Source organism: Prionailurus viverrinus, chromosome D2 (assembly GCF_022837055.1).
Source record: "Prionailurus viverrinus isolate Anna chromosome D2, UM_Priviv_1.0, whole genome shotgun sequence".
In the NCBI taxonomy this organism is placed as follows: Eukaryota; Metazoa; Chordata; class Mammalia; order Carnivora; family Felidae; genus Prionailurus; species Prionailurus viverrinus.
The window spans coordinates 72,547,097-72,562,160 of NC_062571.1; the positions used below are offsets into that span (position 1 = coordinate 72,547,097).

The following is a 15,064-nucleotide window of genomic DNA, read 5'->3' on the forward strand; positions in this document are numbered from 1 at the left end:
GCTCAGGGCGCGCGTGGCGCGCGTGGGGCCGGGTCCCCCCCCCCCCCCCGTCCCCCCAGTGCACGGAGGGGAAGGGCACCGCGGGCACGCGGGCCGCACCTGGGGGGCCAGTCTCCCCGCAGCTCGCGGGCCGCGCCGGGTGGGCGCGCGCGGGGGAGTCCCCGGTCCCTGTCAGGGCGGGGCGAGACCACGGCTCTGGGTCCGTGGGGGGGGGGGGGGAAGCGTGGGCACGCGCGAGCGGGGGCGGGCTGTCCAACACACCGCGGGCTCCAGCCGCAGCCCCGGTGGCCGGCTGACGGCACGGGGGGAGAAGATGGCTGCTGGGGGGCCGCCGGCCGCCGGCCCGGCGGTGCGGCGCTGAGCCCCGCTGCCCGGATCCCCCTCCCGCGTTGGGCGCGCCCACCTCGGGGCTCCCGCGGGCCCCCGCCCTACCGGGCGCGCGGGGCTGGAGCCCAGGCAGTTGGCGCGAGCCGCGGGCGAGGCGGGGCCGCGCGCGGGGTCCCCTCCCCCTCCCGCAGGTCCCCTCCGGAGCGCTCCTCGCCGCCCGCGCCGCCCGCTCTCCGCCTCCGGCCCGGCCCGGGGCGCCGCGGCAGTGGGCTTGGCTCGCCGAGGACAAGGTCAGGAGACCGAGAGGCGATGCTCCAGTGCGACTGGAGGGAGCCGAACGGAGGCGACAGCGACTGGGATCTGTCCCTCCTGACCGGGGAGCGGGACTGGGGCAGGCGCCGGTGAGGGGGAGGAGGAGAAGCGGCGGCGGCGGCGGCGGCGCGGTTTTCTCCGGCCGGATTGCCCCTCCTGGAGCATCGCTGTCCGCGCCCGCGAGCGCAGCCCCGCCGGGCAGGGGCCCCGGGGAAGATGGAGCCGGGGGGCCGGGCCCGCATTGGCCCCCCGCAGCCGGCGGCCCCGGGGCTGTGGAGGGCTCGGCCGGCGGGCGGCGGCGGCGGCGGCGGCGGCGGTGGTGGTGGCGCCTCCTCCTGGCTGCTGGACGGGAACAGCTGGCTGCTGTGCTATGGCTTCCTCTACCTGGCCCTCTACGCGCAGGTGTCCCAGTCCAAGCCGTGCGAGAGGACCGGCTCCTGCTTCTCGGGCCGCTGTGTCAACTCCACCTGCCTCTGCGACCCGGGCTGGGTGGGGGACCAGTGCCAGCACTGCCAGGGCAGGTTCAAGTAAGTGCCTTCGCCGGACTCCGCATCTCAGCCCTGCCCCGCACCGGTCGTGCCCCCTCCCATCCTTCGCCCCCCTCCCCGTGTTCTCAGGCGGCCTCGGGTCCCCCGGCTGGGCGCCACCCGCGGCGCGCGCCGCGAGCGGGGTCCTCGCCTCCCTCTGCAGCCCTGGAGCCCCCGGGGCGCTGGGCTCCGCGCGGAGCCCCGACCTCTGGGCACTCGAAGCTCTCTCCGTGGTCCAGATGTCCGCAGCGACTTCTGGTCCCCTGCTCATCAGCATTTCCGTACTCAGTTATGGTGTCAAACACCATTTTGTTAGGTCACTAGTTTTTAATGGAAAAATGTGCAAGTGACTCCTGAAATACTTGGACGATGCAAAACAATCAATCAATGCAGAAATGTAAAGGTTAAAAGTTATGGTCTACCAGTACGTCCCTCTACTCCCATCCTACTGCTCTCTCTAGAGGTAGCCGTTGATAACATTTTAGTTTATTTAGTAATAGTTTATGATGCGGTTACTCTGTGCCAAACACTGTTAAGCGCCTGACGTGGATTATCTCGTTTGTTCCTCACAACAACTCTGTGAGTTGCTAGAATTATTATGCCGGATTCACAGAGATAACTGGAGGCAACGGGTTTAAGTAATTTGCCCAGGATTGCACAGTGGTAAGGGCCGAATTATGATTCCCAATCAGCTAGTTTAACTCTAGAATGTTTACTTATAGCCAATATATTATGTTGAATTTGCTAGGACAGGTTTAATTGAGAATACAAGAGTGACTTTGGGTTACATAAAATGGTGAAATATCTGGACTCTTTAATATAGGGAAGGTTATGGATTTTTCCAACTGTTTGTTTCACTATCAGCTGCCGTGTGAGAGCATCATCGTCTTTTTTCCTGAAGCTCAAGGCCCTAAGGAGTTTGCGTTACAATAGTAAAGACACATTCCCCCTGTTGGTGGATAAATTTTACGTTCCTGCCTGATAGGGAAAGAAATGGGTGAGTGCGGGGGAGTAGCAAGATACTTGAGGCCTTTAGGGTAGCCACCTGACAATCTGCAGGTAACAATCATTAAGTAAGGCAACTTCTTAGATGGTTACTGTGAAGTTTGCTGGCTGTTTTGTGGCTCTGAAATAACACTGGGTAGATTACTGATATTGTCAGGATGATAGCAAAATCTAAGTGAAATGTCTCCGTCTGTAAGGCAGAGCTAGGAATATTGTCCACCTTATTAATGTGTTATAGGAAAATGTCCTAGGAGTTTTGTTTTATTTTATTTTATTAGGAAAATGTCCTGGGAGTTTTAAATATAGCATATTTTCCTTTTTTTTTTTAACTGTTGCTAGTTAAAACAGTGCTAGTTTTTTTTTAACAGTTGCTAGTTAAAGCTCTTGTGAAACTATTTTTTTTTAAAGGACACTTTAATTTTAGGTAGATCCTATTTAAATTTACAGCAGGCTTTTGGAAGTGAAATCTCAAAATGAAGCTTTATGACGTTCATTTGTGGCAATAGGTTGAAATGTTTTCTCACTTCTTTCACAAATTAGTATAATAGTATAGTTTTGTTTGGTACGCCTTTGGGGACACAAACCTCGGGAAAAGAACCTCGCCCACTCTCGAGGTGCTAATTAAAAGTTTTAAAAAGTGTTTCAAGATAAGGAAAGATGTCTTACTGAATTGTGCTTGTTCATAGCGTTTTTTTTTTTTTTTTTAACTTAAGTGTTTTTAAACTTGGGCTATGACAATTTCAGCCAGCCTTTTTATCAACCAAGAATCTTGAACATATAAACTGGCAGCCAAAAATGAAAAAAGCTGCATCAATTTTTTACATCTTTCTATTAATAGATAGGAAGATTGCTTGATTCATATGTGATTTAGGGATTTTGGCCTTTGTGTAGGTGGATTTGTTCCATTTATCTAAAGAGGACAAAGATTGCTGTAGTGCTGAGAAGCTTCTATATACATTTTATAGTAGTGGAACTTGTTAATCAGCTAGGTCCGTAGCCTGTAACCTTGCTAGCAGATGTTGTCCCAGTTAGTAGGCAAGGTCACAGATCAAGTTAAACCAGCTTAAATAACATGGGGAGATGATGTTCATAAACATAATATGTTAGTGAGTAAGGAATAGTTTCTTTAATACAGTTAATTAACAAACCCTGAACTAATCATTGAATATAAATAAATTCTTTGGAAGTCGTTATATGATTCATTGTACTGTATTGGTAAGTACTTTTTCATTTCTCTGTGGAATACAAGCTATTAATTAGATAAATACAACTGGCACTACTCTGTGTTTTATGTATACTCTTAGGGGTAAAACTTGGTAGTTAATGTTAAAGGGAAGAATCAATTTAGAAGACGGGAATTCTTCCTGGTAGAGTATATGCTAAGCTAAGAAACGTTTGTTTGAAGTTTGGTGGCTTATTTTATTCAGCATTTGAAGTAATAATGTAGTGGGAAAGACTTTAACTGGAAATTCTCACTTCATTAATTATCTTGAAAATCTTTTACAAAACTGAAGGATAGCAACCTAGAAAACATATCACAAATGATCAATCTTGGTAAGCAGGTGTCAAAATTAATTGGCTGGTTTCATGATAACTTAGGTTTTTTTTTTTTTTTTTCTTTCCTACTGTAGGGATTTTACTGAGAGAGTATTCCTCAAATGGTTCTTTAGAATGAAAGATTAACGTTGGGGGAGGGGGTGGAGTGCAGAAGCAAATGTATCAAAAGTGCTACTTTAGTTCTTTAAGCATTGATTGTAGTCTTTTATCTGTTTCCATTTGAATAGAATAAAACACATGGAATTACAAACGATTTCTCACAGAGGTATAATGAAATGAATACTGATCTTTGACTAAAGCTAGGCTGAAATGTTTAGGACTGAGAATCAGGACAGTGCCAATTTGAAACATAAGGATATGATATATGCTAATTTGAGTAATAGTTACTTGAGTAGCTTAGTAGAACATTAGTTCAGAAAACAATTTGTTGCAAACTTTACCAAAATGAATGGCATTCTCTTTTAGAAACCAGTTCTTTGGAATTATTTCTGTAGAATAGTTGAGATTTATATTTATATAAATTTATATTTTGTGATCAGACTTGGACATTTTCTTGTTAATGTGACTTAGGGGCCTATGACTTCTAATTTCTATATAAAACCTAAATTAATGCTCTGAGATTGGAAAATATTTCATTATATTAAGAACAATTTCTAAATGTAAATTTATTAAAACACATTTATTGGGTATTTTCCTAAAATCTATTAAATCTTTAATGTGTACATATTTATAGAAAATTTTTATTTCTTTTAGGAAAGGGAGGGAGACAGAGTGAGCGAGGGGAAGGGACAGAGAGAGAGAGAGAGGGAGAGAGGGAGAGAGAGAGAGAAAGAGAGAGAGAGAGAGAGAGAGAGAGAGAGAGAGAGAGAGAATCCCAAGCAGGCTCTGTGCTGTCAGTGCAGAGCCCGACATGGGGCTCAATCTCACGAATTGTGAGATCATTACCTGAGTCAAAGTCAAGATTTGGATGCTTAACTGACTGAGCCACCCAGGTGGCCACTGTACATAGATTTTTTTTAAAACTCTTAGGTTAGTCAAATGTGGATACTGAAATTCTCATATTTATAATAGAAGTATTCTATTTCTGGTGACAGCAAAATGAAGATATACTGTTAAGAATTTCTTTGCTGTTATGAACAGAAAGGGGCAGGGTTAATTATGTAAATATGTTTTCTTTACTTTTAAACACATATTTGGAATCTTTTTTATTAATAGTAGAGAAACTGTCAGTAACACTGAAGGTGCACCCAATACTCTCTGACCTCTTTCTCCCTCCTTCTTTCCTTTCCTTCCTTCCTTTAATTTTTTAATGCTTTCACCCATAAGTTTTTTTTAAGTTTTTATTTAAGTTGCAGTTAGTTACCATACAGTGTAATAATAGTTTCAGGTATACAATATAGTGATTCAACACTTCATACAACACCCAGTGCACATTGCAGTAAGTGTACTCCTTAATTCCCAGCCCAACCCCCCTTCCTTTCTGGTAACAGTCTTCTTTATTTTAAACTAAGATTATAATATGTAATTTATATACATGGGTTCTTTATATTATTAAAACATACAGTTACACAGTATAAATTTAAAACAGTCTAAACAGAATATTTCTAAGATCCTAAATTGATAAAGTAAGTTATTTGCAGTAGCATGGTTTTCAAGACCACCTGTCTGCAGATTTGACTCTGCTCCTGTTGTTTTTTTTGTTTTTTGTTTTTTTTTCTTTCTTTCTGTACTTGTCTTTATTCTCTTTCCTGTCTGGTCTTTGGTTGGCTGATTACTAGACATCTTTTAAATCTTAGCTTACACTAGTACCTAAAGGAGGCTTTTCTGACTTGTCAAACTGTGCCCCCTTATTATACACTCTTACAGCAGTCTTTTTCCCTTTTATTACTTTCAAAAGGAATTATTTAATCGGAATTATAAGTTTTTTCATTATTTTTAAGACCTTTATTGAGGTATAGTTGACATGCAATAAATTATAAAATTTAAAAAGTTTTGTCTCTGAAACTATCACCATAATCATAATCATAAAAATATCCATCACACCCAAAAGTTTCATGTGCCCCTTCGTAATCCTTCCCTCTCCTTCCTGCTGCTTCTCCCTATCCCTAGGCAATTACTGAGCTGCTTTCTGTCACTATAGACTTGTTGGATTTTTTAGAATTTTATATAAGTGAAATTATACATTGTGTATTATTCCTTTTTGTCTGGCTTCGTTCACACAGCTTATTTATTTTGAGATTCATTAATGGTGTATCAGAAGTTTATTCCTTTTAATTGCTGAGTAGTATTCCGATGTATGGATATACCACAATTTGTTTTTCACCCACAGAAGGGCATGTAGGTTGTTTCTAGTTTTTGGCTATTCTGTATAAAGTTGGTATAATCTTTTATGCAGAAGTCTTTATACGAACATATGCTTTCATTTGTCTTGGGTAAACACTGAAGAATGGAATGACCGGTTCACACAGCAGATACATGTTTACCTTTTCAACAAACTGACAAACTGTTTTCCAGAGTGGTTCTATTATTTACATTCCCACCATCAGTGTAGGAATCTTCTATTTAATTCACATTCTCACCAACACTTGGTGTGGTCAGTCTTTTAAATTTTGGCAGTTCTGGGGCGCCTGGGTGCGCAGTCGGTTAAGCGTCCGACTTCAGCCAGGTCACGAACTCGCGGTCCGTGAGTTCAAGCCCCGCGTCAGGCTCTGGGCTGATGGCTCAGAGCCTGGAGCCTGCTTCCGATTCTGTGTCTCCCTCTCTCTCTGCCCCTTCCCTGTTCATGCTCTGTCTCTCTCTGTCCCAAAAATAAATAAACGTTGAAAAAAAAATTTTAAAAAATTAAAAAAATTTTTTTTGGCAGTTCTAATTTGTATGTAGTGATATGTCATTGTGTTTTAATTTGCATTTTTCTAATGACTAATGGTGTTGAGCATCTTGTCATGTGCTTACTTGCCATCTGTATATCTTCTTTGGAGAGGTATCTGTTCAAAACTTGCACATTTAAAAACATTTTTGTTACTGATTTTTATGAGTTTTTTACACATTCTGGATATTAGTTCCATATCAGATATATCATTTGCAAATTTTTTTTCTTGGCTGGGGCTTGTCTTTTTATTCTCTGAACAAAGAATTTGTTTTCAAAGAACACAAGTGTTAACCATTTTTTAAAAAAATGTTAACTTATTTATTTTTGAGGGGGGAGAGAGGGAGAGGGAGAGAGAAAAAGAGAGAGAAAACACAAGTGGGGGAGGAGAGACACAATCTGAAGCAGGCTCCAGGCTCTGAGCTGTTAGTGCAGAGCCTGATGAGGGGCTCAAACCCACGAGCCATGAGATCATGACCTGAGCCAAAGTCAGACGCTTAACTGACTGAACCACCCAGGTGCCCCAAAGAACACAAGCTTTAAATTTGATGAATTCATTTCTTTCTTTTAGGCATTACATTTTTGGTGTTATATCTCTGAGACCTTTGCCTGGCTTATAATTCCTCTTGAATGTTTTTCTAGAAGTTTTGTAGTTTTAGACTTTACATTTAGTTTTATAGTTTGAGTTAATTTCTGCATATGGTGAGAGGTGGGGATCTCAATTCTTTCTTTCTTTCTTTTTTTACATATAGAAATTCAGTTGTTCCGGGACCATTTTAAGAAGACTATCCTTTCTCTGATAAGTAGCTTTATATCTTTGCCAAAACCAGTTGTTCATATATTTGTGTGTTTATTTGTGGATTCTACTCTGTTCCATTGATCTCTTTGTCTGTTTGTATGTCAGGACAATAATATCTTGGTTATTGTAGCTTTATAAGTCTTGAACTCAGCAAATATTAAGTCCTTCAATTTTGCCCTTTTTTCAATTATTTTGGCTATTCCGGGTTCTTTTAATTTCCTTATGAATTTCAGAATCATCTTGCCAATTTCTTCAAAAAAGTCTGCAGAGATTTTACTTGGGATTGTGTTGAAGTTACAGACCAGTTTGGGGGGACAGTTGACCTCCTATTAATATTTTTTCTGACTCATGAACATGGTATATCTCTCCTTTTATTTAGGTCTTCTTTAATCTCTCAGCAAAATTTAAAAATTTTTACTGAACGGTTCTTACAACACTTGTCACTTTTCCCTGAATATTTCACATTTTTGGATGCTGTTATAAACTATATATATTTTTACTTTTAATTTCTGATTGTTGCTATTATATGGAAATACAACTGGTTTTTTTAAAGTTAATCTTGTGTCTTTCATTCTTACTAAGCTCATTAGTTGTAGTAGATTTCTATAGATTCCTTATGATATTTTGAATAGATGATTATGTTGTTTGCAAATAAAGATACCTTTACTCCTTTGTTTGCAATCTGGATGCCTTTTATTTTCTTGCCTTATTTCACTGCCTAGAATCTCCATTGCAGTGATCTATACATGTGATGGCAGGGGTCAACTGTATGTCATTCCTGATTTAGGGGGACAATATTTAATCTGTAACCATTAATATGTTATCTGTAAATTTTTTGTAGATCTCTTTTATTGCATTGAGGATGCTTTTTTCTGTTCCTAGTTTGCTGAGAGTTTTTATTGGGATGGATATTGGATTGTGTTGAATACTTTTTCTGCATCTATTGAGGTGATCATATCATTTTTCTGTTTGTTGATATTATGAATTATATTGCTTTCATTTGATGTTGCCTTCATTTGATTTAACATATATAACTACAAGTTCAACTTAAGTAATATATGTATATATATGACTGTATAACTAGAATTTGTTAAGATTTATTTTCCAGAATATTGTCCATCATGGTAAACATTCCTTGTGCATGTGAAAAGAATGTGTATCGTGGGTGGAACGTTCTATACATTTCAGGAGATTGAGCTGATTCACAGTTTTGTTCAAGTTTTCTGAAACCTTTGATTTTCTGCCTATTTCTATCAGTTATTGGGAGAGTGGTATTAAAATCTTCAGTTATAATTTTGCATTTATCTTTTTTACCCCTGTAGTCTTATCTGTTTTGCCTCATGCATTTTGAAGCTCTGTTATTAAGTGCATAGAATTCCTTTTGATAAATTGACCCCTTTTTCATTATGAGATGACTGTTGAAAAGATGATCCTTTTTTCATTGATGTCTTTGTACCTTTGTAAAAAAATCAATTGGGTATCTCTATGTCTGTATCTGTTTCTTGACTATGTTCTGTTCCTTTGATCCATGTGTATGTGTCTGTCCTTTTGAGAGTCTCTTTTTTTTTGACTATTGTTGCTTTACAGTAATTCTTGAAATTAGATAGTGAGATTCCTATAACTTTTTATTTTTGAAAACTCATCTAGCTTTTTCAGTTATTTGCTTTTCCACATATTAGAATCAGTTTGTCAATTCAAAAAAAAATCCTACTGAGTGGGATTTTGTTGACTTGGGATCATTTTGGGAAGAACTGACATCTAAACAATACTGGCTTCTCCAGTCCACCAACATGATATATTTATTCATTTATTTAGGTGTTCATTTATTTCTTGCATCACTGTTTTGTAGTTATTAGGTATAGATCCTTTTTGTTAGATTTATACCCAAATAGTTTGTGTTCTTTGATGCTATTGTAATTGATGTTATTTTTTTGTTTGTTTCCATTTGATCATTTTTATTATGTGGGAATACAATTGAGTTTTTAAAATTTTATTTAAATTCAAGTTAGTTAACATACAGTATAATATTGGTTTCAGTAGTAGGACCCAGTGATTCATCACTTACATTTAACACCCATTGTTTATCCCAACAAGTGCCCTCCTTAATGCCCATCACCCATTTAGCCATCCCGCCACTCAACATCCCTCCAGCAACCCTCAGTTTGTTTCTCTGTATTTAAGGGTCTCTTATGGTTTGCCTCCCTCTCTGTTTTTATCTTATTTTTCCTTCTCTTCCCCTATGTTCATCTGTGTTTCTTAAATTCCACATATGAGTGAAATCATATGATAGTTGTCTTTCTCTGCCTGACTTATTTCACTTAGCATAATACACTCTAGTTCAATCCATGTTGTTGCAAATGGCAGGATTTCATTCTTTTTGATTGCCGAGTAGTATTCCATAGTGTATGTGTACACACACATATATACATACATACATACATACCATATCTTCTTTATTCATTCATCGATTGATGGACATTGGGCGTTTTCTATAATTTGGCTGTTTTGTAAATGTTTATTTATTTTTTGAGAGAGAGAAATAGAGGCAGAGGCAGAGAGAGAGAGAGGGAGACAGAGGATCTGAAGTGGGCAAAGTACTGACAGCAGAGAGCCTGATGCCGGGCTTGAACTCATGAACTGAGATCATGACCTGAGCCGAAGTTGGACGCTTAACTGACTGAGCCACCCAGGTGTCCCAATTTGGCTATTGTTGATAGCACTGCTATAAACATTGGGGTTCATGTGCCCCTTTGAATTAGCATTTTTCTATCCTTTGTGTAAATATCTAGTAGTGCAATTGCTAGTCCTTAGTGTATTTCTATTTTTAATTTTTTGAGAAATCTCCATACTGTTTTCCGGAGTGGCTGCACCAGTTTGTATTCCCACCAACAGTACAAAAGGACTCCTTTTTCTCTGCATCCTTGCCAACACCTGTTTTTTCCTGAATTGTTAATTTTAGCCGTTCTGACAGGTGTGAGGTGGTATCTCATTGTGGTTTTGATTTGTGTGTCTCTGATGATGAATGATGTTGACTTTGTATCCTGCAATGTTGCTAAACCCACTTTGTTTTAGTAGCTTTTCTTATATAGATTCCTTGGAATTTTCTACATAGACAATTAGGTTATCTGTGCATGGAGACCATTTTACTTCTTCCTTTATAATTATATAAATATAATTTATGGGATAAACCCCACTTGGTCACAATATATTGTAATTTTTGTATATTGGTGTATTTGATTTGCTGTTTTGTTGAGGATTTTTGCTTCTGTATTCTCAAAAGATACTGCTTTGTAATTTTCTTTAATGGCTTTTCTTATGATAATGGTAGCCCTATAAAATGAATTAGAAATTGCCCCCTCTTCTGTTTTCTGGAAGAATTTATGTAGAACTGGTATTACTTTTTTCTCAAATGTTGGTAAAATTCATCAGTGATGCCAGCTGGACCTGAGATTTTCTGTGGAAAGGCTTGCAACTATGATTTCAATTATTTAAAAAGTTTATTTATTGATTTTTGAGAGAGAGAGAGAAGGGGGGAGGGACAGAGAGGGAGAGAGAATCCCAAGAAGGTTCAGCACTATCAGTCCAGAGCCTGTCCTAGGGCTTGAATTCGTGAACTCTCAGATCATGACCTGAGATGAAATCAAGAGTCGGATGCTTAACCGACTGAGCCACCCAGGCACCCCTGAATTGAGATTTTAAAATAGATGTAGGGACATTCATTTCATTGATTTCTTTTTGAATGAGTTTTAGTAGGTTGTCTTAGATTGACCGTTTCATCTAAGTTTTCAAATTTGTGGGCTTAAAATTGTGTATAATACTCCCTTATTATCCTTTTAGAGTCTGTGGAGTCTTGAGTAATATTTCTTCTATTTCTGATACTGGTAGTTTACATTTTCTTTTTTCTTGCTTAGTCTGTCTATATAACTATTGATGTTAATGGTCTTTTCAAAGAATATGTTTGGTTTCATTGATTTCCACTATTTTTTTCTTTTGTTGTTGTTTTCACTTTCATTGAATGCTGTTTCCTTTGGTTTTAATTTGCTTTTCTTATTCTAATTTCCTAAGATGAAAAGCTTAGATTGTTAATTTGAAAGGTTTTTTCCCTTTCTAATAAAAGCATTTTAATGCTATATGTGTTCTTCTAAGCACTGCTTTAGCTGCATCTCACATATTGTTATGTAGTGCTTTCGTTTTATTCAGTTCAATATATTTTCCAGTTTTCCTTTAGACATCTTTTTTGGCTTATGTGAGCAATTTTTAAAATTTTCAGATATTTGAGGATTTATCAAAGGTTTTTCTGTTATTTATTTCTAGTTAAATTCCATTATGTTCAAAGAACATACCTTGTATGATATCAGTCCTTATAAAATTGTTAAGACTTGTGTCTGGAAAAAATATGGTGTATTGTGGTGAATATTAATATGTGCAGTTGAAAATAATTCTCTTGAGTGGAATGTTATAGAAATGTCAGTTGGGTCAAGTTGGTTGTTGATATTGTTTAGATATGTATATCCTTCCTAGATATTCTGTCTGGTTCTGTTGGTCACTGAAAGAAGAGTGTTGAAGTCTCCAACTGTAATTATGGATCTGTTTCCTTTCACTTCTGTTAGTTTTGTTTTTGTTTTGAAGCTTTTTTGGTGGGTGCATATACAATTAGAACTGCTATGTTTTTTTGGTGAACTGATCCATTCATCATAGTATCATTTCCTGCCTCTTTGGTTATTGTTTCTGCTTTGAAGTCTACTTTGATATTAATAGCCACTCTATTTTATATAAATATATATATATATATATATATATATAACATATATATATTTCAATCCAATCAAATAATCACTTTTTATGTCTTTGTATTGTTTTTCAGTGGTTATGCTAGTATGCTAGTGACTACAATATGCGTACCTACCTTTTTGTAATCTATCCAGAGTTAGAATTATTTTACTTCAGGTAAAATTAAGTTTTAGAACCATGTTTGTCCACTTATCCATCCCCACTTACCTTTGCTATAATTGTCATATACATCAAATGTGCTTGTATGGCAAACCTCATCAGATAAAATTGTAAATTTTGCTTTCAGCAATATACATATTATAAAGAACTTGAGGGGAAATGTTGTCCTTTATATTTTCTTGGATATCTGCTTGCTCTTTTGCTTTTTGCTTATCTCTAGATAGAAATTTCCTCTTAGGGTCATTTTCCTTTAGTATGAACCACTTTTCTTTTCTTTCTTTCTTTCTTTCTTTCTTTCGTTTCTTTTCTTTTCTTTTTTCTTTTTCTTTTTCTTTTTTCTTGTTTGTATTTCTTTTCAAACATGACTGTTGCTGATGTATTTTCTTAAAAATTTTTTTGGCCTAAAATAATACCTTTATATTGACCTCCTTTGTGAGGGATGTTTTTGCAGGTATAGAATTCTAGGTGGTCAGTTCTTTCCTTTCAGCATTTTATTTTTTATTTATCTTAAAGATTTTTTAATTTTTTTTCAACGTTTATTTATTTTTGGGACAGAGAGAGACAGAGCATGAACGGGGGAGGGGCAGAGAGAGAGGGAGACACAGAATCGGAAACAGGCTCCAGGCTCTGAGACATCAGCCCAGAGCCTGACGCGGGGCTCGACCTCACGGACCGCGAGATTGTGACCTGGCTGAAGTCGGACACTTAACTGACTGCGCCACCCAGGCGCCCCAAAGATTTTTTATTTTTAAGTACAGCTAACATGGGGCTCAAACTCACCACCCCGAGATCAAGAGTTGCACGCTCTACTGACTGAGCCAGCCAAACGCCCCTCTTTAAGTACGTTGCTCAATTCTTTTCTGGCCTTCCATGTTTTCTGGTGGGAAGTCTGCAGTGGTTCTAATTGCTTTTGTTTTATGTATAATGTCATTTTTCTCTAGCTGCTTTCAAGATTTTTCTACATTTTTTGTTTTAAGTAGTTCAGATTATGATGTATCTGAATGTAGCTTTCTTTAAATTTACTGTGGTAGGGTTTGTTCAGCTTCTTAAATTTATAGATTTTAGGGGCGCCTGGGTGGCACAGTCGGTTAAGTGTCCGACTTCAGCCAGGTCACGATCTCGCGGTCTGTGAGTTCGAGCCCTGCATCAGGCTCTGGGCTGATGGCTCAGAGCCTGGAGCCTGTTCCCGATTCTGTGTCTCCCTCTCTCTCTGCCCCTCCCCCGTTCATGCTCTGTCTCTCTCTGTCCCAAAAAAAAATAAATAAACGTTGAAAAAAAAATTAAAAAAAAATTTATAGATTTTAAAAAATTATTATTATTATTTTTTAATTATTTTTTTTAACATTTTTTCAGTAATCTTGTTTCTTTTTCTGGGACCTCAGTGACACTAATGTTAGGTTTTTGATTTAGTGCCACAGTTTGTTGAGGTTCTGATTTTTTTTTAAACTTTTCTCTTTTTTCAGATTGTATTATTTCTTTTGAACTATTATTAAGTTCACTGACTGTTGCTTCTCTCATCTCCATTTTGCTTTTGAACCCATCCAGTCACTTTTAAAAATTTAAGATGTATTTTTCAGTCTTAGCATTTCCATTTTGTTCTTTTTTATTATTTCTATTTCCCCGTTGAGAATTTTCCTCTTTTCATTTTATTTTAGTGTCCTTACTTTTGCCTTGTGGAGTCTAGTTATAATAGTTAATGTCTGTCTGATGATGCAAATGTTTGGATCGTCTCAGGATTGACATCCATTATCTTTTCCCTTGAGAATTGTTTACATTTTCCTAGTTCTTTGCATGCTCGGTGATTTTTGGATTTATTCTTGGCATCGTGAATGTTATGTTGTATAGGTTATGGATCTTGTTATGTTCTGGGGAATGTTGATTTATTGATCTATTTACTTGTTAATTTTATTTAGTAAGCCATAAGGTTCTAATAGCTAATTCTTTGTCATGCATTCTGAGGGCAGTCGTTCTAATCTCAGTTCTGTTTTCAAAGCTTTTGGATCTGAATGTACACATGGCATTCATGGATTAGTCTGAGACTTGTGCAGTGTTTTAAGTTTTAATTCAGTTCTGAGAAACTTTAGTAAGCTGCTGTTGGGTCTGTTCCTCATATGAGCTGCTCAGATTAAGCCTGAATCTTGTGTGGGTTCATACACAGAATTAGGGTATTTCTGTCTTCAGCTTTCTGTTCCTTGTGACAGCTTCCATACTCTGGTTTGCAGGGGCACTGCCCAGTCATTCTTGCTGGTAAGACAGTTTATTAAAAAAAATTTTTTTTTACATTTATTTATTTTTGAGAGACAGACAGAACACAAGCCGGGGGGGGGGGGGGTTGGGCAGAGAGAGACACACACACAGAATTGGAAGCAGGCTCCAGGCTCTGAGCTATCAGCACAGAGCCCGACGTGGGGCTCAGACTCACAAACTGTGAGATCATGACCTGAGCCAAAGTCGGATACCCAATCGACTGAGCCACCCAGGTGCCGCAAAGACAGTTTTTCCTGTAAGTCCATCTGTACACGTATGTGATGCTGCCATTCTCAAGCTTTGTCATCCTTTTCATCTCAATGGCCATTGTTTTAGTTAAATCCTGAATTTTTCTCTACTGGGTTGTTACAGTGGCTCTTTAACTGATCTCTTTGCTTCTGATTTTTCCCTTGCTAATCTCTTCTTTATTGCTGCAGAGTTTGCTTTATAGAACACAAATTTGGTCATATCTCT

The 15,064-nt window shown here is 38.9% G+C and overlaps 1 protein-coding gene across 3 annotated transcripts in view; it reads left to right on the plus strand.

Annotated features, from left to right (window-relative positions):
* Nucleotides 1-790: 790 nt before the first annotated feature.
* Nucleotides 791-15,064, plus strand: part of ATRNL1 (attractin like 1) — a 778,070-nt gene continuing 763,796 nt past the window's right edge. For all 3 annotated transcript variants that reach the window (XR_007145488.1, XR_007145489.1, XM_047826276.1), the window contains exon 1: nt 791-1,166. Coding sequence is in view for 1 of the 3 variants with exons in the window: in XM_047826276.1 (XP_047682232.1) it covers nt 856-1,166 (311 nt within the window). In the remaining 2 variants the exon portion in view is untranslated. The remainder of the gene's footprint in view (nt 1,167-15,064) is intronic.